Source organism: Stegostoma tigrinum, chromosome 1 (genome assembly GCF_030684315.1).
Source record: "Stegostoma tigrinum isolate sSteTig4 chromosome 1, sSteTig4.hap1, whole genome shotgun sequence".
Taxonomy (NCBI): domain Eukaryota; kingdom Metazoa; phylum Chordata; class Chondrichthyes; order Orectolobiformes; family Stegostomatidae; genus Stegostoma; species Stegostoma tigrinum.
In genome coordinates this window covers 70264005-70286662 of record NC_081354.1, presented here as the reverse complement: position 1 = coordinate 70286662, position 22658 = coordinate 70264005, and the positions used below count along the sequence as shown (strand labels likewise).

General features: G+C 41.3%; 2 protein-coding genes across 2 annotated transcripts in view; one reads left to right on the top strand and one right to left on the bottom strand.

Moving 5' to 3' along the window:
* Positions 1 to 4730, bottom strand: part of mrpl1 (mitochondrial ribosomal protein L1) — a 43771-nt gene extending 39041 nt beyond the window's left edge. The window contains exon 1 of the mRNA XM_048537944.2: positions 4580 to 4730. Within this exon, the coding sequence (XP_048393901.1) occupies positions 4580 to 4679 (100 nt within the window). The 5' untranslated portion in view covers positions 4680 to 4730. The remainder of the gene's footprint in view (positions 1 to 4579) is intronic.
* A 6688-nt stretch (positions 4731 to 11418) lies between these two features.
* Positions 11419 to 22658, top strand: part of cnot6l (CCR4-NOT transcription complex, subunit 6-like) — a 114023-nt gene continuing 102783 nt past the window's right edge. Inside the window, exon 1 of the mRNA XM_048537921.2 lies at positions 11419 to 11612. The gene's annotated coding sequence lies outside the window, so the exon portion shown is untranslated. The remainder of the gene's footprint in view (positions 11613 to 22658) is intronic.

Sequence of the window (22658 nt, the reverse complement as noted above, 5' to 3'; positions counted from 1 at the left end):
CCCAAATCATGTTTATTTTAATTTTACATACTAATGCCTATTCTTTTGATTCATTTCATTGTCTTCTACTCAGCCAACTGCCAGGCTTGCAGAGAAGTCAGTCTACAAACCAAGTCCAGTTGAGTTTCTGGTCAATGGCAACTCCACATGTTGTTAGTGGGGGGATTCAGTGCTGATAACACTTTTGAATATCTCTTAGATTATCTGTTCTTAATGGTCATGGCATGGCATTTGTGTGGCACGAATATTACTTGTCACTCGCCAGCCCAAGCCTGTATGTTATCCAGACGTTGTCATATTTGGACATGTTTTCTTCATTATCTGAATTGCAAGTGGTGCTGAACATCATGCAATCAAACATCCCCATTTCTGGCCTTATGATGGAGGAAATGTCATTGATGATGCAGGTAAAGATGATTGGGCCTAGGACACTACCCTGAGGAACTCAGGCAGAGATGTCCTGCAGCTGAAATGACTGACCTCCACCAAACTTGACCAATCTGTCAAGTATGATGAACTAGCAGGAAGTTTGCCTTCTGATACCAACTAATTCCAGTTTTGCCAGGGCTCCTTGATGCCACACTCGGTTGAATGCAGTGTTGATGTGAAGGGTTATCACTCTCACCTTACCGCACGTCTGGAATTCAGCTCTTCTGTCCAGGAGCTGAGTGGCACTGGTGGAATCTAAAGTGACCAGATGCTGCTCGACAGCATTGTTGACAACACCTTCCATCACTTTACCAATAATGAAGAGCAAACTGATGGAACAGCAATTGGCTGGATTAGATTTGCCCTGCTTTGTCCCTTTTTTTAAAAAAACATACAAGACATACTTGGGCAATTTTCCACATTGTTCGGTACATGGCAGTGCTCTAAATATACTTGAAGAGCTTGGTTCAGGGAGCAGCAACTTCTGGACCACAAATCTTCATTACTGTTGCAGGAATGGTGTCAGGGCCCATAACCTTTGTAGTACCCAATGTCTCCAACCATTTCTTGATATCACAGACTGAATTAAATTGGCTGAAGATTGGTATCCGTCATTGTAGGGGCCACTGGGAGGAGGCCGAGATGGATCATCTACTCGAAGATTGCTGCAAATGTTTCAATCTTATCTTGTGCTCAGCTCTTCTATCATTGAGAATGGGGATATTCATGGAGTCTCTTCCTCCACTGAGTTGATTAATGTCCACCACCATTCATAAGTAGATGTGGCAGGACTGCACAGTTTAGATCTCATCTGCTGGTTGTAGAAATACTTAGCTCTGCCTATCACTTGCTACTTGCAATGATGTTTGGCATGCAAGTAGTCCTCTTTGGTAGCTTCACATCTCATTTTCAGGTATGTCCTCCTTCACTCTCCATTGGCTTGATGCTAACAGTTGAGTAGTGGATATACCAAACTAGGAGGTTACAGATTGTGCTGGAGTACCATTCTACTGCTGTTAATGGTCCGTACCGCCCCATGGATGCCCAACTTTGAGTTGTTAGATCTGTTCAAAGTCTGTCCCATTTAACACAGTGATACCACTAACCAATGATGGAAGGCATTCCCAATATGAAGATAGGACTTTTTCTCCACAAGGACTGTGTGGAGGTCATCCTTACCAATTCCGTCATGGACAGATGCATTTGCGGCCAAGATTTGATAAGGACAAGGTCAAGTACATTTTTTGCCTCTTGTGCGTGACCTCATCACCAACTGCAGACCCAGTCTAGCAGCTACTTCCTTTAGGACCCAACCAGCTCAAGTGCTGACCCACTCTTGATGGTGGACACTGAAATCCCCACCCAGGGTACATTTTGTGCCCTAGCCACCCTCAACACTTCCACTAAGCATTGTTCAACATGGAGAAGAACTGATTCATCAGCCAAGGAAACGCAGTATGTGATAATCTGCAGGAGGTTTCCTTGTTTGTTTTTCACCAGAGGCTAAGAGACTTTGTGGGGTCTGGTGTCAATGTTGATGACTGCCAGGGCAATTCCTTCCCAACAGTATACCACTGTGCACCACTTCTGCTGGGTCTGTCCTGCTGGTGGGACAGAAGATATCCAATGACAGTGATGTTGAATCCAGGGCATTTTAGAGTCATGGAATCATACTCACAAACAATGTTAGGCTGTGACTTAACTAGTCTGTGAGACAGCTCTTTCAATTTTGGCACTAACCCCCAGACAGTAGTGAGGGTTTTTGCAGGGTCAACAGGTCTGTTTCTGCCATTGTCTTTTATGATGCCTAGGTCATGGTCAGATGATCCATGCAGTTTCACTTCTTTGAGACTTTACAGTGATTGGTAAAACTGAATGGCTTACTAGGCCATTTCAGAAGGCAATTAAGGGTAAACCATACTGCTGTAGGTCTGGAATAAGGTGAGGGTGTTAGATTTCCTTCCCAAAAAGGGCATTTGTGAATCAAATAGATTTTTCCAATAATCGATGGTCATCAGTAGATTCCTAATTCCAGTTGCTTTTATCAAATTCAAATTACACCATGTGCCATGGCAAGATTCGAAACTGAGTCCCTGTAACATTAGCTGAGTTTCTGGATTAATAACCTAGCAAAAATACCACACGCCTATTGCCTCCCCATGTAAATACAGTGGTTACGGCAAGTAACTCACTTCCTGACTCCCCAATGCCTGGCCACAGTCTACAAGGCACAAGTGAGGAGTATGATGGAATACAATCCCCTTGCTTGGATGGGTGCAGCTCCAACAACAATCAAGAAGCTTAATACTATCTAGGACAAAGTAGCATGCTTGATTAGCACTATATCCCAAGCACACTCCCTCCACCAATGCTCCACCAGTAGCAGCATTGTGTGCTATTTACAAGTTACACTGCAGAGCTTCAAAGGTCTTCAGACAGCACCTTCCAAACCCACAACCACTCCCATCTAGAATGACAAGGACAGTGGATACATGGGAACACAACCACATTCAAATTCCACTCTAAGCCACTTATAATCCGGATTTGAAATTATACCACTGCTCCTTCACTGTCGCTGGGTCAAGTCCTGGAATTCCCTGCCTATTGGCATAGTGGCTGAACCCACAGCAGGTGGACTGCAGCAGTTCAAGAAGGTAACTAACCACCACCTTCTCAAGGGCAACTAGGGACAGACAACAGATGATGGCTAGCCAGTGACACCCACATCCCAGGTTTTATCGGAGGTTTTGTTTATTCTTGACACATGGCTGATACTAAACTAAGCCACAATAATTGTTCAACTCAGTCACTCAGAGAAAGCATTCTAATAAAAAAAAACTTATTGGTTTTTGTCTTTAGTGGACATGAAGAGTCAACCATATATTACTGCATATATACTGAACTGAGGTCACATTTTGCCTGAAAGCAGGAAAGAGTTGAATGTTTCATTCCAATATCCAGTTTTGAGCTAATCTGTTGGGTTTTCACTTCCAGCTGATTGGTTTCGGTGTTATTTTGGTCACTATTTACTAATGACCACTTTTATTAAAGTTCATTTCATACCTTGTTGTGGCAGGATCAATGACTTCCACCATCATTATTCTTTACCATCCACAAGGAGTTTGGAGTCTTTAGGTTTTAGATCCTCAAGTGGGCCAGACTTTCTACTGAGTGGAAATATTACACACTGTAGTTTTGTTTCTTTTTTTCGACAATGAAGGACCTGCACATTTTTGACAGGAGAGTCTGATCAGGCCTCCTTTAGAAATGGAGGGCGGTGGCTGTAATGTCAATCAGTCAGGGCTTGGATGCCAGGCAGAGTGTTTTGGGTAGTTAGGGTTAATTAGGGGGATATCAAGCCCAGTGAGGGGATAAGGAAAGATTAGCGACGTAGGTCAGCGTCTCAGTGGAGGGGAGGAGGAGATGAAGTTGGGGTATATGCGTCACGCTGGGAGTGAGTTTAATCGTTACTCAGGAATTTGACTGGATAGTCAATTTTCGAACTAAAAAGAGCAACGATTTACTTCAGCAGAACCCTCTGGATTCTCCGATTTAAATACAGGTTTTCGTTGGGTTGGATTCCAGGCATCGAGCAATTTCCAAGCAGTTCCTTCGGAATCTTCTACAATGGGAATTCCGCAGGATCCATCGAGGCGTAACTCCCGCCGACGCCGGAATAACGACCGTCCGGCCATCGAAAACATCCGGTGGCAATGTCCACGAATTCACAAGAGTTAAGGAGGACGTTTGGCCCATCGTTTCTCTGACCGGACTTTGTCAGAAATACCCAAACAGTTGCAATTCTACGTGTCCGCCTTTTCACACAAATCCAAATGCCACCCAAACCCGCCCTTACGAGTTATTATCCAATTACAAAATCGCAATGGATCAATAAACATAACCCACCCCAGATTTAATTTTCCAATCCACCCGGTTCAGAGATGTTGTTACACACTTTGGAGCAGGTGGGACTTCGAAGCCAGCTCTCCTGGCTCACAGTGAGAGACGCTACCTCTAACTCACTCTCACTCCCACCACCCCCCCCCCCAGCTCAAACCCAATCGCAATCCTCGCGGGATCTCGAGCGGTTTCTGGAACATTCCACACCATCGAACTTTCACAGCGAGTTTAAATCACGTCACTAACTGACCTCGGGGCAATCGTCCAGCTACACCTGCAGCCATTCCGCTGAATTCTCCAAAATTCCGTCCGTCTTTGCGTTCCCCGCTGCCCTGCGGATAGTCAAACATCCGTTCCTACCCCCGCGCTGCTCATACCGGTGCATTTCAACAAGCGCAGACGCCAATGGGGCGTTCAGTATTACGCACTGTTTGTCGTCCCCGCACCCCCGTAACCAAGTCTTTATCAGAGAATGGACGTGGAGGACTTATTCCCAGTGTGTCTGCTGAAAATATGACTTGCAAGTATGATTTTGCTCAAATGATGAAGGGAAAACCTGTTCACAGCTTCCAAACCAATTACAGATCGCTGATGTTCTCACCAGCCTGTCGCCCACCCAGGTTCACCGGGATCCACACTTTCCTATTTTCCAGCGACATTAACGTGGAAAGTGCCAAACCAGAAATGGGAAACATTGGGCGGTGCAACGAGAAACAGAAGATGGGAGCAGGAAGGAATCCCTTCGAGATGCGCCGCCATTCATCACAATTATGGCTGTTCGTCCAACTCTATAGCCTAATCTTGCTTTCTCCTCATGACTTTTGGTAGATGAGGGGACCATGCTCGGAAGAATATATTTTGAGGAGAATTTTAATGACAAGGACTAAAGTGTAGGGTGAAGTGACGAGTTTGAAAGAGTGAAGTTAATGAACTTTGCTACCAATGGTGAAACCAAAGATAAAGAGGATTCTAAAACACCATAGTCAAGTAGTAAACACAGGACATAGGCCTTTTTTTGACCTGTGGCAGAGGTACAAACTTGGCCCAGTATTACCAAATGGAAACATAAAGCTTTATATGATAGGCCTTCTTGAGGACCATTGAAAAATAAGCAAGTAATTCACATTAAAGGAAATGCTTCATATGCAAGGAAAAATGACTGCCATAATTAACTTAATTATATACATTCCATTGATGTAGCCTTACTAACTATTCGTATTGTCTTTTCAAGGACAAGTGGATCATATAGTGCTGGACGAAAATTATGAGATACAGTTGATTGTTCTTATTTCCATATGGTGTTATAATCTCAATGTTTTTTTATCTTGGCACTTCGAACAATCCTCCCACATTGCTTGGCAGTCTCTGGAATGAACAACTTTTTTTATTTTAAAAATGGACTTCATTCATAAATTATAAGTAAAAAGCAACAAATACAATACAGGTCCGTACACATTGTGCAGAAAATACTGTGGAATTTTGACATTCCTCATTAGAACTTCAACTGATCCTCCAGCTGCTGCTGTTGGCGAGTCAAATGACATGATCCTTGTTCACACATTGCAATTGCATAAACTATTGGAGTGCGCTGCCAATCCAGTTTGTCTGAGTTTGCTTTAGTATCTTACACGTAATCTGTTCAATTTCAAGTGACAACATGCTGGTACTAGAGCAACTACAAATGTAAAATGTGCAAGGGAATAGTTACAATTTACAGTCAATTTATTATGTTAAAATTTGGTGTTAATTTTGTCAATTGAGTACTGCACAAAAGACAAAGCAGGAAAACAATGTCTGATCAACCATCCTTTCTTAATAGAAATCATGGAAGGTAATATTTTGAGTTTGTCACCTTTCATGAGAACTGATTAGATCTGAAGTATTAACTTTGTTTTTCTTGATAGATGCTGCCAGATCTGCTGTGCATTTCCAGCAGTTTTTGTTTTTATTCCAGGCTTTCAGCAACCTCAGTATTTTAGATCTCTAAGAGAAACCAACTCTTGTGAGAAATTCTTGAAAATTAAATAAGAAAGAAATTTTCTGTTGCAAGTAATTCTGCTTTAGATTTAAGTTCCAGAGATAATGTATGAGCTTATGGGACAAGTTTTCCTGGTATAAGGGAGAGTTGTGAGGTAGGGATGAGGGGGTGCTGTCGGTGGGGGGGTGGGGGATGAGTTTTTGTTTACTCAAAATTTTGTTCATACTTAAAATTTCTGCCTGAAAGGGTGGTGGAAATAATTTCAGTATCTTTCAAAAGGGAACAAATATCCTAAAAAGGGGAAACTTTTTTGGCTTTCGAGAAATTGAAAGGAATTGCCGTTAAATTGTTTCACTCTTTCAAAGATCTGGCACAGGAATGATGGGCGAACAGCCTGCGTTTGTGCTGTAAAAGTCAATGATCAAAACATGAAATCATGATAGTGCTGCATGACAGAACACAATGTAACCAATTTAAATAAAAGATTTGGTTGTTTGACAGTCATTTTGTCACGTCTACCATTGGAAACATTTTCTCTGTAAAGACCTCTCATGATGTTGAACAATTCTATCAAACCTTCTTTCAACCTTATCTCTCTAAAATGAACATGCCCGGTTTCTCTAATTTGTATAAGCAGCTAAAGATCCTCATTCCTGTTTTATTTAAGTAAATCTTTTCTGTATTCTCTCTAAGGCCTTTCTCATCTGCAGAGTGTAGTGCCCAGAATTGTGGCTGGACTGATGTTTTAGAAAGGCTTTTTTGTACTGTCTGATAATTTTGTCTGGATTATCATTTCTAAAGGCTACTCCAAAACCGAGATTGGCCTACGGTTGCTGGCTTTATTTTGACACCCTTTTGTGAGCAGGAGTAAAACATTTCAGTTCTCTAGTCCTTTGGTACTATTTCTGTATCAAAAAGAATTGTAAGACAATGGTCAGTGCTTCTGCAATTTCCAGCCGACTTGCCAAGCATCTTTGGACACTTACCTTGAACCTTGAAGTTTATCTATTTTAAGTACAGCCAGCCTTGTAAAACACACTTTTCATCAATTATTAGCCATTCTGAACTATTTCCATCTTTACTGTGATTTTCCTTTTTCCTGGTAAAGAGAGATGTAACATACTCGTTTTAGTACTTGGGAAATGACTTCTGCTTCCAAGCAATGCGTTTAGTTTAGTTTCTATGCCTACCTTTTATTAACCATCTATTCTTGCTTACATATCTATAATAAACATTTATATTCTTTTGGCCTTTTTTCACTTGGCTGCAGTTACAATAAAAATTCATTGCGCTCACTAGGAAATATCATTTAGAGAGAGAGAGAAGTTCCTTAGTGGGATCATGCATTCCCTGCCTGGGTCTCCTTGCCTATCCAGGGTTCACCTATTCCTTTTTTATCTCCCCATAATAAGACATGGGATGACACCCACTGGAAACATGCTTTCCAGATAGCCCTCAGATATGTGGATGCATCAAAGTGCCCTGAGCTATTGCTCAAGCATCAAAATCTGGAGCTCAGCTTCCAAGCTGACAACATTTCCTGCTCATATTGTTGACACAGACATGAGAAGCCCCCTGGAATTTCCACATGCTACAGGATATGTGTTTGACAGAGCTGAGGTACACTGCAATGTCTCTGTTTATTAATAACTTGCCAAGTTTGGGAGAAATAAAATTTAAATCTTGAAATAATTTAAGACTTAGAATTTATAACCTCACACTTTTAAACTGGTTGAATTATTCTTGTTTCTCATTTCAGATTCTTATCTTCATACTCACCCAAAATTACAAATTAGGATTCTGATACAAGTTTCTCTCTGCAGTGTGTCTGATGTCACTTTATACTCATAGATCACAGAATAACATACCAGCCTTGTCAACCCCTGCTTTAGAGGCAGTAAAGGTAGAAAAGCAAGGGAAAAAAAGCATTCTGAGGGTATGAAATAGAGGTAGTAATGAACGATGCCGCAACAGTGGAAGTAAGTAAAATTGTGATTGTGGATTGAAACTTAACAACAACAACATTACATTTATATAGCCATTTTATTACAATGAAAAATTCCAAGAAAATTCATAATAACATTACAAAACAATCTATGATAACAAATACGGAGTTGCTAGGTTGTATAACAAAATGTTTGGCCAAGAAGGTAGGGTGTGGGATGGCAGGGTGGGATACATAGGGGTCCATTGGAACCCAATGACCAGGCCTGTACGTTCTCGTGGGGACTTCCGCTGGGCTGATGTTGGGCTAGTGGAATCATTGTACATGTGTCAGGGTAGGGCTGGGTCCTGGAGCATGGGGTTGGATGTGGTGTGTATCCTTGAGGCATTGGCAAGACTGGTAGTTGCAGGCTACTGTGCTTAGGTTGGGGAAGTCGGGTCACTAATCAGGACCTGGGCTGTTTGGACTGGGGCCTCTTATGCTCAGATCAGGGTGGGGTTTCTGTACTTGTGCCTGGGATGGAGGTGCTGTACTTTGGTGGGGTTCAGTTTCCAGCTTGACATTTGGGCCCAGGCCAGAAATAGCACCACAGCTCATGTTTTCTGGCTTGGCCCTTACAAAATGATAGGTTTAAAATGTGTCTTAAAGATGATATTGGATTAGATTGTGGAAATATCTACGGAACAGAGGTGATAGCTGAATAGGACATTGTTGTGAATTATGACACAGGCTGCTGAGTTTCTGATGAGTTCAAGTTCAGAGAAGGTAGGATGCATGTAACCAGCCAGCAGTGTTTTGAAATAGTCGAGTTGGTGAAGGCATGAATGAGGGCGTCTGCACCAAATTAGCTGAGGTGAGATGTTAGAGAGGGGGAAGTAGTTAGTCTTAATGATTGTATAAATATGAGGTTGGCAGCTTGTTTTAGGAACAAATATGACTAAGTTTGTGAACAGACTGGTTAATCTGGGTGGAATCAGTATTTCGGGTTTGGAGTTTGCATTTGAAAATAATGAATTCAGTGCTTTCAGTATTTAGAAAATGGGAGTTATTTCTTCTCAACTAGCTTTAGCTGTTGAATAAACAATCTGATCATTTAGCAACAGTGGAAGAGTTGAGAGAAAATGTGGTGGGGTAGAGGTAGCTGTTAATGTAAAATTGAAATTAATACTTTGAATGATGTTGCTGAGGGGTAGTAGGTGGGTGAGGTAAAGGACGGGGCCGAGGGTAAATTCCTGGGGATGACCAAAAGTATTTATATAGGAGGACGAAGTGAAGCCACTGCAAATGATGGTCTAATTATGATTAGGTAAGTAAGAATTAAGCCATGTGGCAGCATTTCAGTCCTTGCTGGACAACGATGAAGAGATTTTGGCAGAGAATAGTCCGTTCAACTGTGGTAAGAATTGGAGAAATGCCAAGAATGTTGAGAAGAAATTGTGACTTTGATATTAGGGCCATTTTGAATTGTGGCAGGGACAGAATTCTAATTGGCTGAGGCTTGACTCAACTCTGAAGTTACATATAGACCAATCCTGGATGTATCATTTCAAATTAAACATTGGAAAGCCATTATCAACAGCCTTCTCCAGGAATTGGGTTGCTCATTCCATTCCCCACCTTGGCTATGCTGAAACAGTAACCAAACTGCTTATATCCATGGCATCTCATGTCACTTTGAGATTAGCATTCACCCCATATCCTCCCCATCACAAAGACTATTTCCACCTACTAATCTTGATCTGCTCAACTACTGGGAAAAGCCTCCCTATGCTTTGATTACATCTAGGCCTGTCCATTGCAACATAAAAAGTTGTATTTCTAACATGCATTAACATTTTAAAATCTATCAAATAACTTCACAGGAGCATTATAAATAAACCCAAACTCTAACTGACAGCTAATATTAGAGCTGTTGACCAAAAGTAGATGAGGCGAGAGCGATGCAGAATTGGTCAGTATGATGGAAGTGGACAAAAGTAATCTCAATCATGATATGGTTATCTGGTTGAAAATTCATCTTGGGATCAAATATTATACTATAGTTGTGTACAGACAATTGGCAGGGAAAGGAATTTGGTCAGCGGTGCAGGAATATGTTCTTTGACTTCCTGCCTTCCAATCACATGATTTTGACCTAATTCAAAAGAATGATTTCTGGATGCTAACCTACATAAAATCCTGAATACCTATCACATCTGTGCTCATTGTTTCCAGTCATCAATGCCTGAATTTTAAAACTTTTATCCTTTATTTAAACCTTTTGGTTTAAATTCTCACCCTTACCTGTCACCATCTGCTCCAGACTGCAACCTTTCAAGAGCTCTGCCTCCTCCAACCCCTTTGCGCCACGATTGGCACTTGTGCCTTCAGCTGTCCATGCCTCACAATTTGAAATTTTCTTTCTAAATGTCATGCTTTCCCACCAAAACCTTTGCTTTAAGATTTTATGAAACTACCTTCTGGACTGAATTTTTGGTCACTCCAAGTAACTTTTTTTTGCTTGTAATCTATTGTCTATGATTATATATTTTGAAGCGGATTGAAATGTTTCTTTTCTGTAGTACAAACATGTGCTATGCTGTCTGTACATATTGTAAGTGTAAAATGCTGTGTACATTTATGTACAATAAATATATTATGAACAGGGTAAATGTGAACAATAGAAAGTTTGTGCACACGACATTATGAACAGAGTATATGTGGTAAATATTGTGTACATAATACATTACTATTATTCTATGTGATCATACTTATTGTGGACTCTATATTTTGCAAGGTGTATCTTGTTCTCTGTCTATATAATTTGGTGTTATACACTATGCATATTTCACAAGGTTAAATAGAACGCATATTCTTTTATGTTCTATATCATTTCCCCACTTTTACCCATGGGGATAGAGCTGGGGTAGGTTTGATGGGCAGATTGGCCATTGTTCTGTAATTATTTTATGATTATGTCTGGATCCTGAACGTTGAATAGAGTATGTTTGTATTTCGTGACCACTGCATTTTTGCACAGAGTATATAAATTGTTTACATGGTCATACAGATGGTATTAATAGTATAAATTATATATTTTACATGTGTGTATGAACATTGCACACACGGTATAGATCACACATTTATATATATAGTGCACACCCTTTGCTGTACACCAGCTGCTAGGAGGGAGGCGGTCGGTGGAAGGCAGGGCCATGTCAGGGATTCAGTGAGTCCGCTTGGCTCTGGGTGTGAGGTGTGTGTTGTTTTGGTGGGGGGGCATCAGCAATCGGATCGCTCGCTGGCGGGGACGGCGTTGGTGTCTCTCGGTCTTTCCAGCGCCGCGTCTCCGGAGAGATGTGAGCGTCGCTCGGGCTGGAGGTGAGTCTGAGAGCTGGGCCTGAACCTCTCGGTTCCTGGGAGCTGCTGCCTGGGCCCTGTCTCCGGCCTATTGGCGGTTGAGGGGATACCCGGACCTGTGAGCGAGGCCCTGGGGCGGTGGAGGGACGGACAGACATTACAACTGCCTCAGCCCATCGCGGATCGGGGGTTTGAATCCATGTTTTCTTGTTTTGCTGGCCGCAAGAAGCGGGAACCTTGGGGTCTGTATTGATTGACTGGACCCTGAAAGGTAGCGATTGGGGCTTTGTTGCGGGAGGTTCGGAAAGACTTGGTGGTGAAGTTCAGGCACTTCCCCTTCACCTTAATGTTTGTATCGCGATCATAAACCTTTGCTCTGTAGATTTATAGAGTTCCACTTTTAAAGGCTGGAAATTCTATTGATGGCGTATTTGTGAGGGGGGAACTTTATTCTTAGGCAGCAAGTTTTAGAGTTTGGTTTGGTTGTGTTGTGGGCCCATTAGTGGAGAGCTTCAAGGTTTTAAGTGAGATCTTGTTTCCTGTCTCTGAGAAGATATCCTTGCAGAAGAGAAAGTAGAGAATAATAGAGAGGGATATTTTGCCAACTTTTTGATGCTGAGAATTTTCTGCGCAGTAATAACTAATTTTGGTTGCATTATATGTAGCAGACATATCAGCCTGACTTAAAAAGACCAGTGATACTCATTCCACGTGTAATGTAATTGTGTTTTGAGAATTTAAAAGTGATACTTATTATTAGATTGTGCTCTGAAAATTGAATTCAAAATGCTTTTCAACATTGCATCTGGGGTCATTGTAACAGAGGAGAACATTTGGCTTATTGAGTCTGTGCTAGCTCTTGAGCAGTTAGTCCTCTTACTATTTCTGGAGCTTTTCAAACTTATTTCCTCAAACACACCTTCTTTTGAATCAACTCTTTGTTTTTGTTTTTGCTGTTCTTATGCATATAAAGTTGCAGGTCATTTCCACTTGCTGGGGGATTTTTGAGATCTTTCTCCCAATCCACTGTGTGTCTTGCTGAAAGCTTCAAATATGTGCCCCTTAGACTCTGTATGATCAGTTCATGAGAACTGCATATTTTTGGCTTTTATAAGCCTTGTATATCTGTAAATCACCTGTTTCCTCAATGTTTAATTTTGTAGTTGCTAACCATGATGATTATTCATTTTGGGGGCCGATTTAGCTCATTCGGTTTGTTCAGAGTAATGCCAATTGCATGGGTTCAATTCTGCACTAGCTGTGGTTACCATGAAGGGCTGTCCTTCTCAGCCTCTCCCTCACCTGATGCATGTTGATCCTCAGGTTAAACCTCCACCAGTCACCTAACTTTGGGAGGGCAGCAGTATGGTCCGGTAGGACTGTAATGATTTTACCTTTTACCTTTTACCTTTACTCAGGTTCACGTGAGGCAGCATCATTTGTCTTCTGTGTTATTAATAGAACATGTTTTTTTTTCTTTCTTTCATGTAATAAACTTAAGATGTATCTAAGACAATTTTGCCATTGTAGGATCTAACTAAGTCTCAATGCATTCACCAACACTATCCTCCTACAAATCCTCAATTTCACAGAAATGTCACTCCTAGCTAAAGTCTTACGTTTTCACCTAACTGAACTCTCCCAGATTCTTTTCCTTGGACCACAGAGACAGTTTTACAATTCCTTTCTGAGATGAATAGTATGAGCCTTTGACAGTTCTGGTTACCTTCCAGTTCGAGCAATTTGAAGATTTCTATCAACACTGTACAGCTTTAGAAGCTCCACAAGGGAGTTTTTAAAAAAAAATTCATGAGCAGGGTGAGGGCATCACTGGCCAGGCAGCATTTATTGCACGTCCCTAATTGCCCAGAGGGCAGCTGAGTCAAGCATAATTGCTGTGGGTTTGGAGTAACATGTAGGCCATACCAAGTAAGGATGGTGGATTTCCTTCCACAGAGGAAATTAGTGAATCAGGAGGGTTTTTCCTGCAATTGACCGGATTCACTGTCATCATTAGACTCTTAGTGGATTTTGAATGCAATAAATATTTGGACCTATCTGCCGTGATGGGATTTGAAACAGGGTCCCTAGAACATTACCCACGTGTCTGGATTGACAGTCCAGCAATAATACCACTAAGCGATCACCTCCTTTGTGGTGTTGATGTACTGGTGATGTCACTGCAGAATCCCAGGCTAATGTTCTGGGGAAAGGAGTTTGAATTCCACTACGGTAGATGATGAAGTTTGAAATCAATTTAAAAAAATCTGGAATTAAAAGCTAGTTTAATGGTGACCATGTAATCTCTGTTAATTTTCATAAAAACCAATGTGGTTAGTTCATATCCTTTAGGGAAGTCGTCTGACCAATACATGGTTGCAGATCCATAGCAATGTGATTAACCTATAGGTTCCTTCTCTTTTCCAGCGGGGATCTGGGATGGAGAGTTTTGCACGCAGCAGTCCCATGCAAGTACACTGGATCCCAGGCTACACAAAGTTTTGGTGGCCTGAGTGAAACCATTTGTCACATTTATGTTGAATGTTTTCATTTGAAGCCCCTTTTTAGTTTTTGAAGAGGTCATTTCTAATTTTTTTTGGCTCTTCAACCCCATGTTCCTGTTTTACAGGCACCCAGTGTGGGGGAAGTGCAGACAGATCAGAGGGCATCCTTCTGGGTTAGGCCAAAGAGGCTTTAACAGATCCTGACAGCAGGCCATGGAGGTGGTCTTTGTGCCTGACTGCCCTTCATTTGCAGTCATGTCTGCACTTGGTTGGCCATTGAGAGGGAGTGTGCACTGTTCTCTCGCGTGCTAGATGCCTTTAGAGACCTTTAGATGGTACAGGGGCTGGGGTGCATCACCACCCTGGACAATATTATTTTGATTTAATGACTTGCTGTCAGTCGTTTATTTGCAGATTTTGTTTATATTTCCCCACAAAGAGCTTTTTGACTTGATTGAGTAGAAGCTCCATAAGCTAAAACACTTTGGCTAGGGTGACTGATTCGAATAAAAAAAACTTGACTGTTCCACCAGGAGAATTGTTCTCCCTTTTGAATGCACTTAATTTTTCTTTTCTGAGCTGAGACCTTGAACTTTTTGTAGTCAAAGCTGTACTTAAGATTTCTGCTCCTTTGGGCAGTGTGGTGGCACAGTGGTTAGCTCTGCTGCCTTACGGCATCAAGGACCCGGATCCAATTCTAGCTTTAGGTTACTGTGTGGGGTTTGCACGTTTCCTTCATGTCTGTGTAGGTTTCTGCTCTGATTCCCTGCCATAGTATAAAGATGTTGAGGTAGGTGGATTGGCCTTGGGAAATGAGGGTTATAGAGATGGTGTGTGATAGGTCTGGGTGGGATCCCACAGAATCAATACCTGTTGAGAGCAACAAAATCCTCATCTTTGTCTGAAGTGGGTGACCCTTTATTCTGAGATTATGTTCTCTGGTCATAGAGGTCTATCCAGAGCTCAAGGAAAGGCCATTTGGCTCATTGAGTCTGCCCTGGTGGAAAATCAACCACCTGACATTATAATCCCAGTTTTCAACATTTGATCCATAGCCTTGTATGCCTTGGCATTGCAAATGCACACCTAAATACCTCTTAAATGTTATGAGGGTTTCTTTTCTACCAACCTTAGATGCAGTGAATTCCGGATTCCCACGACCGACTGGATGAAAAAAAAGACCTCACATCCCCTCTAAATCTCCTGCCCCTTAGCTTAAATCTAAGCCTTCTGGTCACAGCTCCTTCCAATAAGGGGAAAGGTTCCTTCCAGTTTACCCTATCTGGGCCTCTTACTTTATACATCCCAATCATGTACCCCCCCCCCCCCCCCCCCCCCCGCCAACCCCAGCCAAATCTTCTGTATTCAAAGACAAACGACACAGTCAATGTAATCTCTCCTCATGATTAGACCTCTACAGCTCAGTCAACATCTGGGTAAATCTCCTCTGCACGCTGCCCAGCGCAAACACATTTCTCCTATAATGTGGATTCCAGAACTGCACACAGTACTCTAACTGTGACGTAACTAACATTTTATGCAGTTTCAGCATAACCTCCCTGATCTTGAACACAATGCTTTGACTAATAAAGACATGTATGCCATATGCCTTATTGGCATATCACATTACCCACCTGTTCTGATGTCTGAAGCGAATGGTGGATCTGCTGACAGAGGTCCCTCTGAATCTCGGTACTTCCCAGGGTGCTCACATTTGTGTTTTCCTTTGCCTTGTTTTTTCTTTGCATCATCACACATTTAGTGGGACTGAATTCCATTTGCCACTGGTGACTCATCTGAACTCCCCTACAGAAAGTGAAACGACTTCTCTGCATCTTCCCTTTCAAACCTCTTAAGAATCATGTGTGTTTCACTAAGGTCGCTTCATTCTTCTGAACTCAAATGGGCACAAGTCTATCCAACGGAGTGCCTCTCTTCTTGAAAAAATTCCTCCATATTTGGGATCAACTTGGTGAACCTTTTCTGGACTAACTACGAAACAGTATACCTTTCCTCAGATAAGGGGATCAACATTTTTCACAACATTCTGGGTGTGGTCTGACTTGTTTATTGCATAATTCTAACAAGACATGCCATTTCTGTAATCCCATTTCCTTTGATATAAAGGCCAACACTCTATTTGTCTTTAATATTACCTGCGAAACTTGGATGCTAACATGATTTTTGTGCATGTAGACCCCCAGTTCTGTCTGTGCTGAAGCTTTCTGAAGTCTTTCTCCAATCAGGAAATGCTCAGCTCCACAATTCTTCTTACCAAAGCACATATCTTGACGTTTTCTCGCATTACCTTTCATCTGTCAAATTTTTGCACACTCACTTAATTTGTCAGTGCCCCTCCGTAGACTGTGTCTCACTACTTGCCTTCCCACCTATTTTTGTAACATCTGTAAAATTGACTAGATTACTTTCACTTCTCTCTTGCAAGTCATTTTAAGACTACAGTCACATGCTTTCTTTGAGTTGATGCATTCGGCTCACTGTTTCAGTTGACTTTCAGACCTGGTGAAAAATATGTTCACGTAACTGACCTGTATCTACCTTTCTCTGTTTTTGGGTTTTGAATTTTAAGATGTAGTATATTATACACCCTTCATCACACATTTCAAGGACATGAGAAATAGAAACAGGACATTTGGCCTGTTAAACATGATCGACAGATAATGGCTGATCCGATCAAAACCTCAAATCTACTTTTTTGCTTGCCTCCCATACCCCTTGACTCATTACAGATAGAAAGTCTAACATATACATACTGAGTAACCCAGCCTTCATTGTTTTCTGTGATACAAAATTCGTGAGATTACTGCCCCCTTGAGAGAAGAAATTCCTCTTCACTGTCATCTTAAATGGGAAATGTCTTATCTTGAAACTCTGCACCCAAGTTCCGGATTCCCCCATGAGGCCACCAATGCTGTTAAGCTCACATAGGATCTTACTTATTCCTTATTGAAACAAATAGTAGTTGTTGTCATTGCCCCAGAAGACCATAGGACTGCTCTCTCGTTAGAGAGAATGATTACTGGTGATGAATGTAACCAGACAGTCACCATGCCTGGGGTGAAGGACAAAGTTCAGAAGACAGAGCCTTCATGGTGAGCTTACCTGTGTGGGAATTGAGTCCAAGTAGCTGTTGTTGTCACTTCTGCCTTGCCAACCAGCCTTCCATCCAACCGAGTCCCATTGAATCAAATATTAGCTCAATCAACTCAATGTTTCCTCATTTGGCAACACATTGTTTCCAAAAATCAACATTGTGAAATTTGTCTGAACTGACTCCACTCTGACTAAATAAAACACAGATAGCAAGAACTGTAGATGCTGGAGTGAGAGATAACAGTGTGGAACTGGAGGAACACAGCAGGCCAGACAGCATCAGAGGAGCAGGAAAGCTGATGTTTTAGTCCTGACCTGAAACTTCAACTTTCCTGTTCTCCGATGCTGCTTGGCCTGCCGTGTTCTTTCAACTCCACATTTTGTCCACTCTGAGTGTATCCTTTTTGTTTAAAAAAAATAAGACCATAATCCTGCTTTTGGTCTCACTAATGCCATATACAGTGTGACTTCATTAAATTTGTGCTTTATTTCCCTGTCAAAAGATGAACAACCCGTTTGCCTCTCCCCTCACTGTTCCTACATTTAACTTTTATGATTCATGTTCAAGGACGTCCAGATCCTTATTGAACCAGTTTTATGCAGTATTTTTCAACTTAAGTAATAAGCGTTACAGTTCTTTCCCACAAATGCATAGCCTGACATTTTCCCACATCATACTATGTTTTTTCTGACTACTCACTTAATGTAATTATATCTCTTGATAGTCTATTTGTCTTTCTAGCAACATTCACTCCATCCTTTTGGAATATGGTCAAGAAAAGTCGATTCTTTCCTTCAAATTAGTAAAATGAATTGTAAATTATTGAAGCCAACCAGTGATCCTGTGGCATTTCACTAGTTGGAGTTTGCCAGCCTGAAAATAATTGTTTTATCGTGGCTGTGTTATCTTTGCATGAACCAATCCCAGTCTATGTTAATATTGCCCTAACATTATGAACTCACTACTTATGTTGTAAACTTTTTATTGGGAACTTTATTAAATATCTTCTGGAAATCATAATATCAACATCTCGTGCAACTACTCAGCAGTTCTATTCATTTCATCGTCTGGTAAGCCTTCCTGCCCTCTGCACTTTGCGCTTGCTTACTGTGGACACCTCTCTTCCTTGTGCATCACCATGAACTGCTTTTCCACCCCTTTCCATCATGCTCAATTCCAGCCTTTTATCTCATTGCAGGAAAAATTGCCCTGACCCCTGGACTTGTCTCTCCATAATCTTGACAGATGTAGCTATAGTTCCTGGACTGCATGCACTTGATCTCTGGGACTGACTAACCCCATTCTCTGGACAGCAAAGACATGGATCCTCAGACCCTGCTGGGACCAAGTGACTTGGCAACTGTTAACAACCCTTGGATTGCAATAAGATACAACTGTTAAGATCAGTGCATCTATAAGATTTGTCCCTGTACACAGTGCACCCTGCCTTAGTATACAAATCATAGTTATGAGTTTTAAAGTAACATTAAAAAGCTGTTGTGTGGTCATCATAACTGGTTTCAGATCAGTTCTGATTTGGTAAGGCTGGTGGGTCATCACTGTTGATTTGCTTAGATGAAGGGTCAAGGAGGATGGTGACTATGAGGCATTCAATCTGTATTGAAATGAAGATAGTTGAATGATGGTGAGGACAAACATTCAGCAAGTTTCAGCCACCAAGTTTCCATTCCGGTTTACATGCTGGAGATTTGTGACATCTAGTTTCTTTGGGAAGGAGAAGCGAATTTGAAGTGACGTACAAGTTAGGTGTGTTGGAGCTTCAGTGAGACAAAAATGCATGGAAATAAGGTAGTTACTGCTCAGTGGTGAGATTCTGAAGTCACCACGTAAAGCTTGAGTGCAAAATTGCAATAATAAATCTGAACATCGACATTGTATTTTCTTGAGTTTTTTTCTTGTTATTTTCTCATTTTACTCCATTGCTCATGGCACACTAGGAAGGAGAAAATGCCACCTTTTTGTTTTGGCTGATTTCGTTTCTGATTTGATGGTGTTGCTTCCATTTGACAATGGATGTTTTATATTTAGATCTTTTGACTCCTGTTTCTCATGTCGTGACTGAAATGGAACTACTGCTGGCAACATTTCTGTCCCTGGCTTTTTTTTCTCTTCCTTATTTTCGAGTAAATCATAACTTCAGAGCTTTGCATGTAACCTCTGCAGTCTAGCTGGATCTAGCTGCTGAGTTTTCTTTTCATAGATCCATTCCAGTGAGGTGTCACTCCTCTGAAACCTTGTCATAGAGACATGAATGGAACTCCTCACATTCGTACACGAATGCCAAAATCATTCTTCTTGTGTTGGCATAATTTGGTCTCAGCTGCTGCTCGAGCTTCGGATGTGAATGCTGCTAGTTTTTCCACTTCTACCAGTGTTGCTCCCAGCCTCTTTGTTTCTGGAAGCATTGCTTATAGAATCACTGGTTTCTGACTAGTATGATAAATTTGTCTCTTAGGTATGTTACTTTGGAGTAGGCTGAAATTTTTCTCATACCTCCGAACATTGGTGACCCTTCTGTCAACAACTTTCACAGATTTGCTGCACGTTCTGATTTCAAACTGTGTTTCATCATACATTATACAGTTAACTACTTCTTCTTTTGCATATTTTTCTGATGTGGGCTAGTTAGTCAGTGCGTACGTACCGGGGGTGTGGGGAGGGAGATAGATAGAGGGAGACTGCCAGAACCTGCGTCTATCAAACACCCGAGGGTAGTTCTTGAGTTAATGTAATAATTACCATAGTTTGGTTGAATTTCTCCAAAAGCAGCCACCAGCCGAATGAGGAAGTATCTGGTGGATGTGCAGAGATTTACTGGAAGGAAACTGACTGCAGCTGTGTTAGCCTGATCAAAAAATCTTGGTGAGGCAATAGTGGGAAAGCTTCATGGTTGTATTGGTTTTCGTAAGCAAATTGACGGTTATAAAGTACTCCTGAATTTAAATCATTTTCTTCTGCTGGTAATTACATGTTTCCAACCCTTTTTCCCCAACAGTAATAATGTTCCTGTTTCTCTTAATAAATGTTTCATTTGTTGAGTTAAAGTACAATGACATACACTTGTGACACGTAATGTGTATTTGACTGCCACAATTTGGCTTCTAAAATAAAATTAAGTTAGGGTCTATCGTGTTTCACTTTGAGGTTTAAGTGTCTGGTTATAATCATCAGCTGGGATCATATACTTCCTTAGAAGAACTTCAGTATGCCCACCAGCATCTGTGGAAAGAGAAACTTGTTTTATGTTTCAAGTCCTGTATGACTGCTGGTTGGAACTGAAGAGTAGGGGAAATATGCTGTGTTTTTTAAGATGTTGTAAAAACAGAAGAGCAAGTGGAACAAAATAGAAAGGTTGGAGGCAAAGTGAGGTCACACGTCGTGGAATAAAATAAGTAGAAAACTGTTCACAGAGATTTTTTAAAAAGCTTTAATGTATAATAAAATAGAATAGCCTTGATTGTCACATTCAAAATGAGTATAATGAAAAGTTTGTATGTCACCAACTATAGCACCAACTTAGGCACAAAATTATCTTGGCCCAGCTTCTTTTGGTTACAAAATCTGAGACAATAGAAAATAACATGTCCAGCATTACGGAAATAAAAGTTCAGTTCAACAGACCACGCTGGCACCTCGCTTCCAGTCCGCACTGGGTCTTGGCTCCACACCACACTGGCAACACACCAGGCCGGGAGGCCCCTTCAGGAGGAGGCTGGAAGTTGTCGATGGCCGGAGGCTGGGAGTTGCAGAGGGGGAAATAAAAAAGTGAAGAAGAATGGGGGAGAAGAATGGGCAGAATAGATGAATTTCAGCTGGAGTGTCCTACTCCACTGCCATTTTGCCCTATTTGCCGTATTCATAGCAAAATTTTCAAGGACAGTTCTGATTGAAAGCAAAGACACCGAAACAAGATGCGTATTCTGAGTGTGGGGGACAAATATGACAAAGATTTCATGGCCTGAAGTTATTGAACTTAATGTTGAGATCAGAGGTTATAATGTGCTCAGTCAGGTGTCATTCCTTCAGCTTGTAATGGTCTTCATTGGAACACTGTGGTAGGCTTCAACTTTACTGTTATATGATATGAATCACTTTTTTAAATATTTTAACTGCACAGCTTTTAATTAGCTGCCACCCACTTGTCCATTCCATCAGTTTAGAAGAATGATAAATAATAAAACTAGTGGAGCTTGGATAACCAGTGAAAGAAGGATGAAACAAAGGCTTTGTTAACATTTACACTTCCAACAAACACCAGTTCCCTGCACCTGCAAGGACGTATCTGAACAGGTTGATTTGAAAAAGTTCTATACAATTAACAGGTGACTTTTGTTGTACTGTGATAGTGTCCCTACCTCTGAGCCAGGAGGATGAGTTCTAATCCAACTTGCTTCAGAGGTGTGTAATGACACTTCTGAACAAGTTGAGTAGAAAATATTGATAAAATTAACGGTGTGGGAACATGACCTTACAGGGACAGCATGGCTGAATTGCTAACTATGTACTTTAAACATTCTCTTTGTTTGAGAAGATAATGTTGCAAAAAATACAGAGGCAGTGGCTGTATTGAATACACCTAAGCATTATTATCCTTCAGTCTAGGCATTTGCCTAGTGGTATTATCACTAGACTGTTAATCCGGAAACTCTGGTAATGTTCTGGGAGCCCAGGTTCTGATTACACCATTGTCAGATGATAGAATTTGAATTCAGTAAAAAAAAGTCACAAATTAAGAGTCTAATGAGAAAATGAAACCATTGTCGATTGTCAAGAAAAACCCCATCTGGTTCGGAAATGTCCTTTAGGGAAGGAAGCTGCCATCCTTACCTCGTCTGGCCTACATGTGACTCCAGACCCCCAGTAATGTGGTTGACTCTTAACTAGCTTCTGTGTAATTAGGAATGGACCATAAATGCTGGCTAAGCCATCGATGCCCTCATCCTATGAATGAATTTTTAAAAATGGCTTGCATTCTTGATTTTTATTGGGGAATTCCACTGGTGGACATTTTTGGAGCCATGCAGTGCACTCTGTTTAAGAGTGGTGCCAGAGACAGGAGAATTGCAGATGATTGTGCTATGTAAGAAGTTTTGTGAGAGATCCTTGTCATTGGCTGACTGATGATTTGAGGATGAGGTTGTCTCAGGTTTTCGAGTTTCTGCTGTGGGTCTTCATGTGATTAACTTGCTGATTCTCACCCTGCAGAACTCTGGCTCTTGGTGGGTTGTCCTGTGAGCCAGTAAGATCTATGTAACAGATGTTCCTTTTCTTTCCTCTTTTGTCATTGCACCTCGTCATTAAGATGTTGAGTCACTGTGACATTAGATTGTTGGCAAGTTGTTGCCAGCCAATGACAGCAAGCTCCTCCAAATCATTGATATCAATAATACCATTTCTCAAGGAGAACTTGAGTGTCCTCAGCATGTT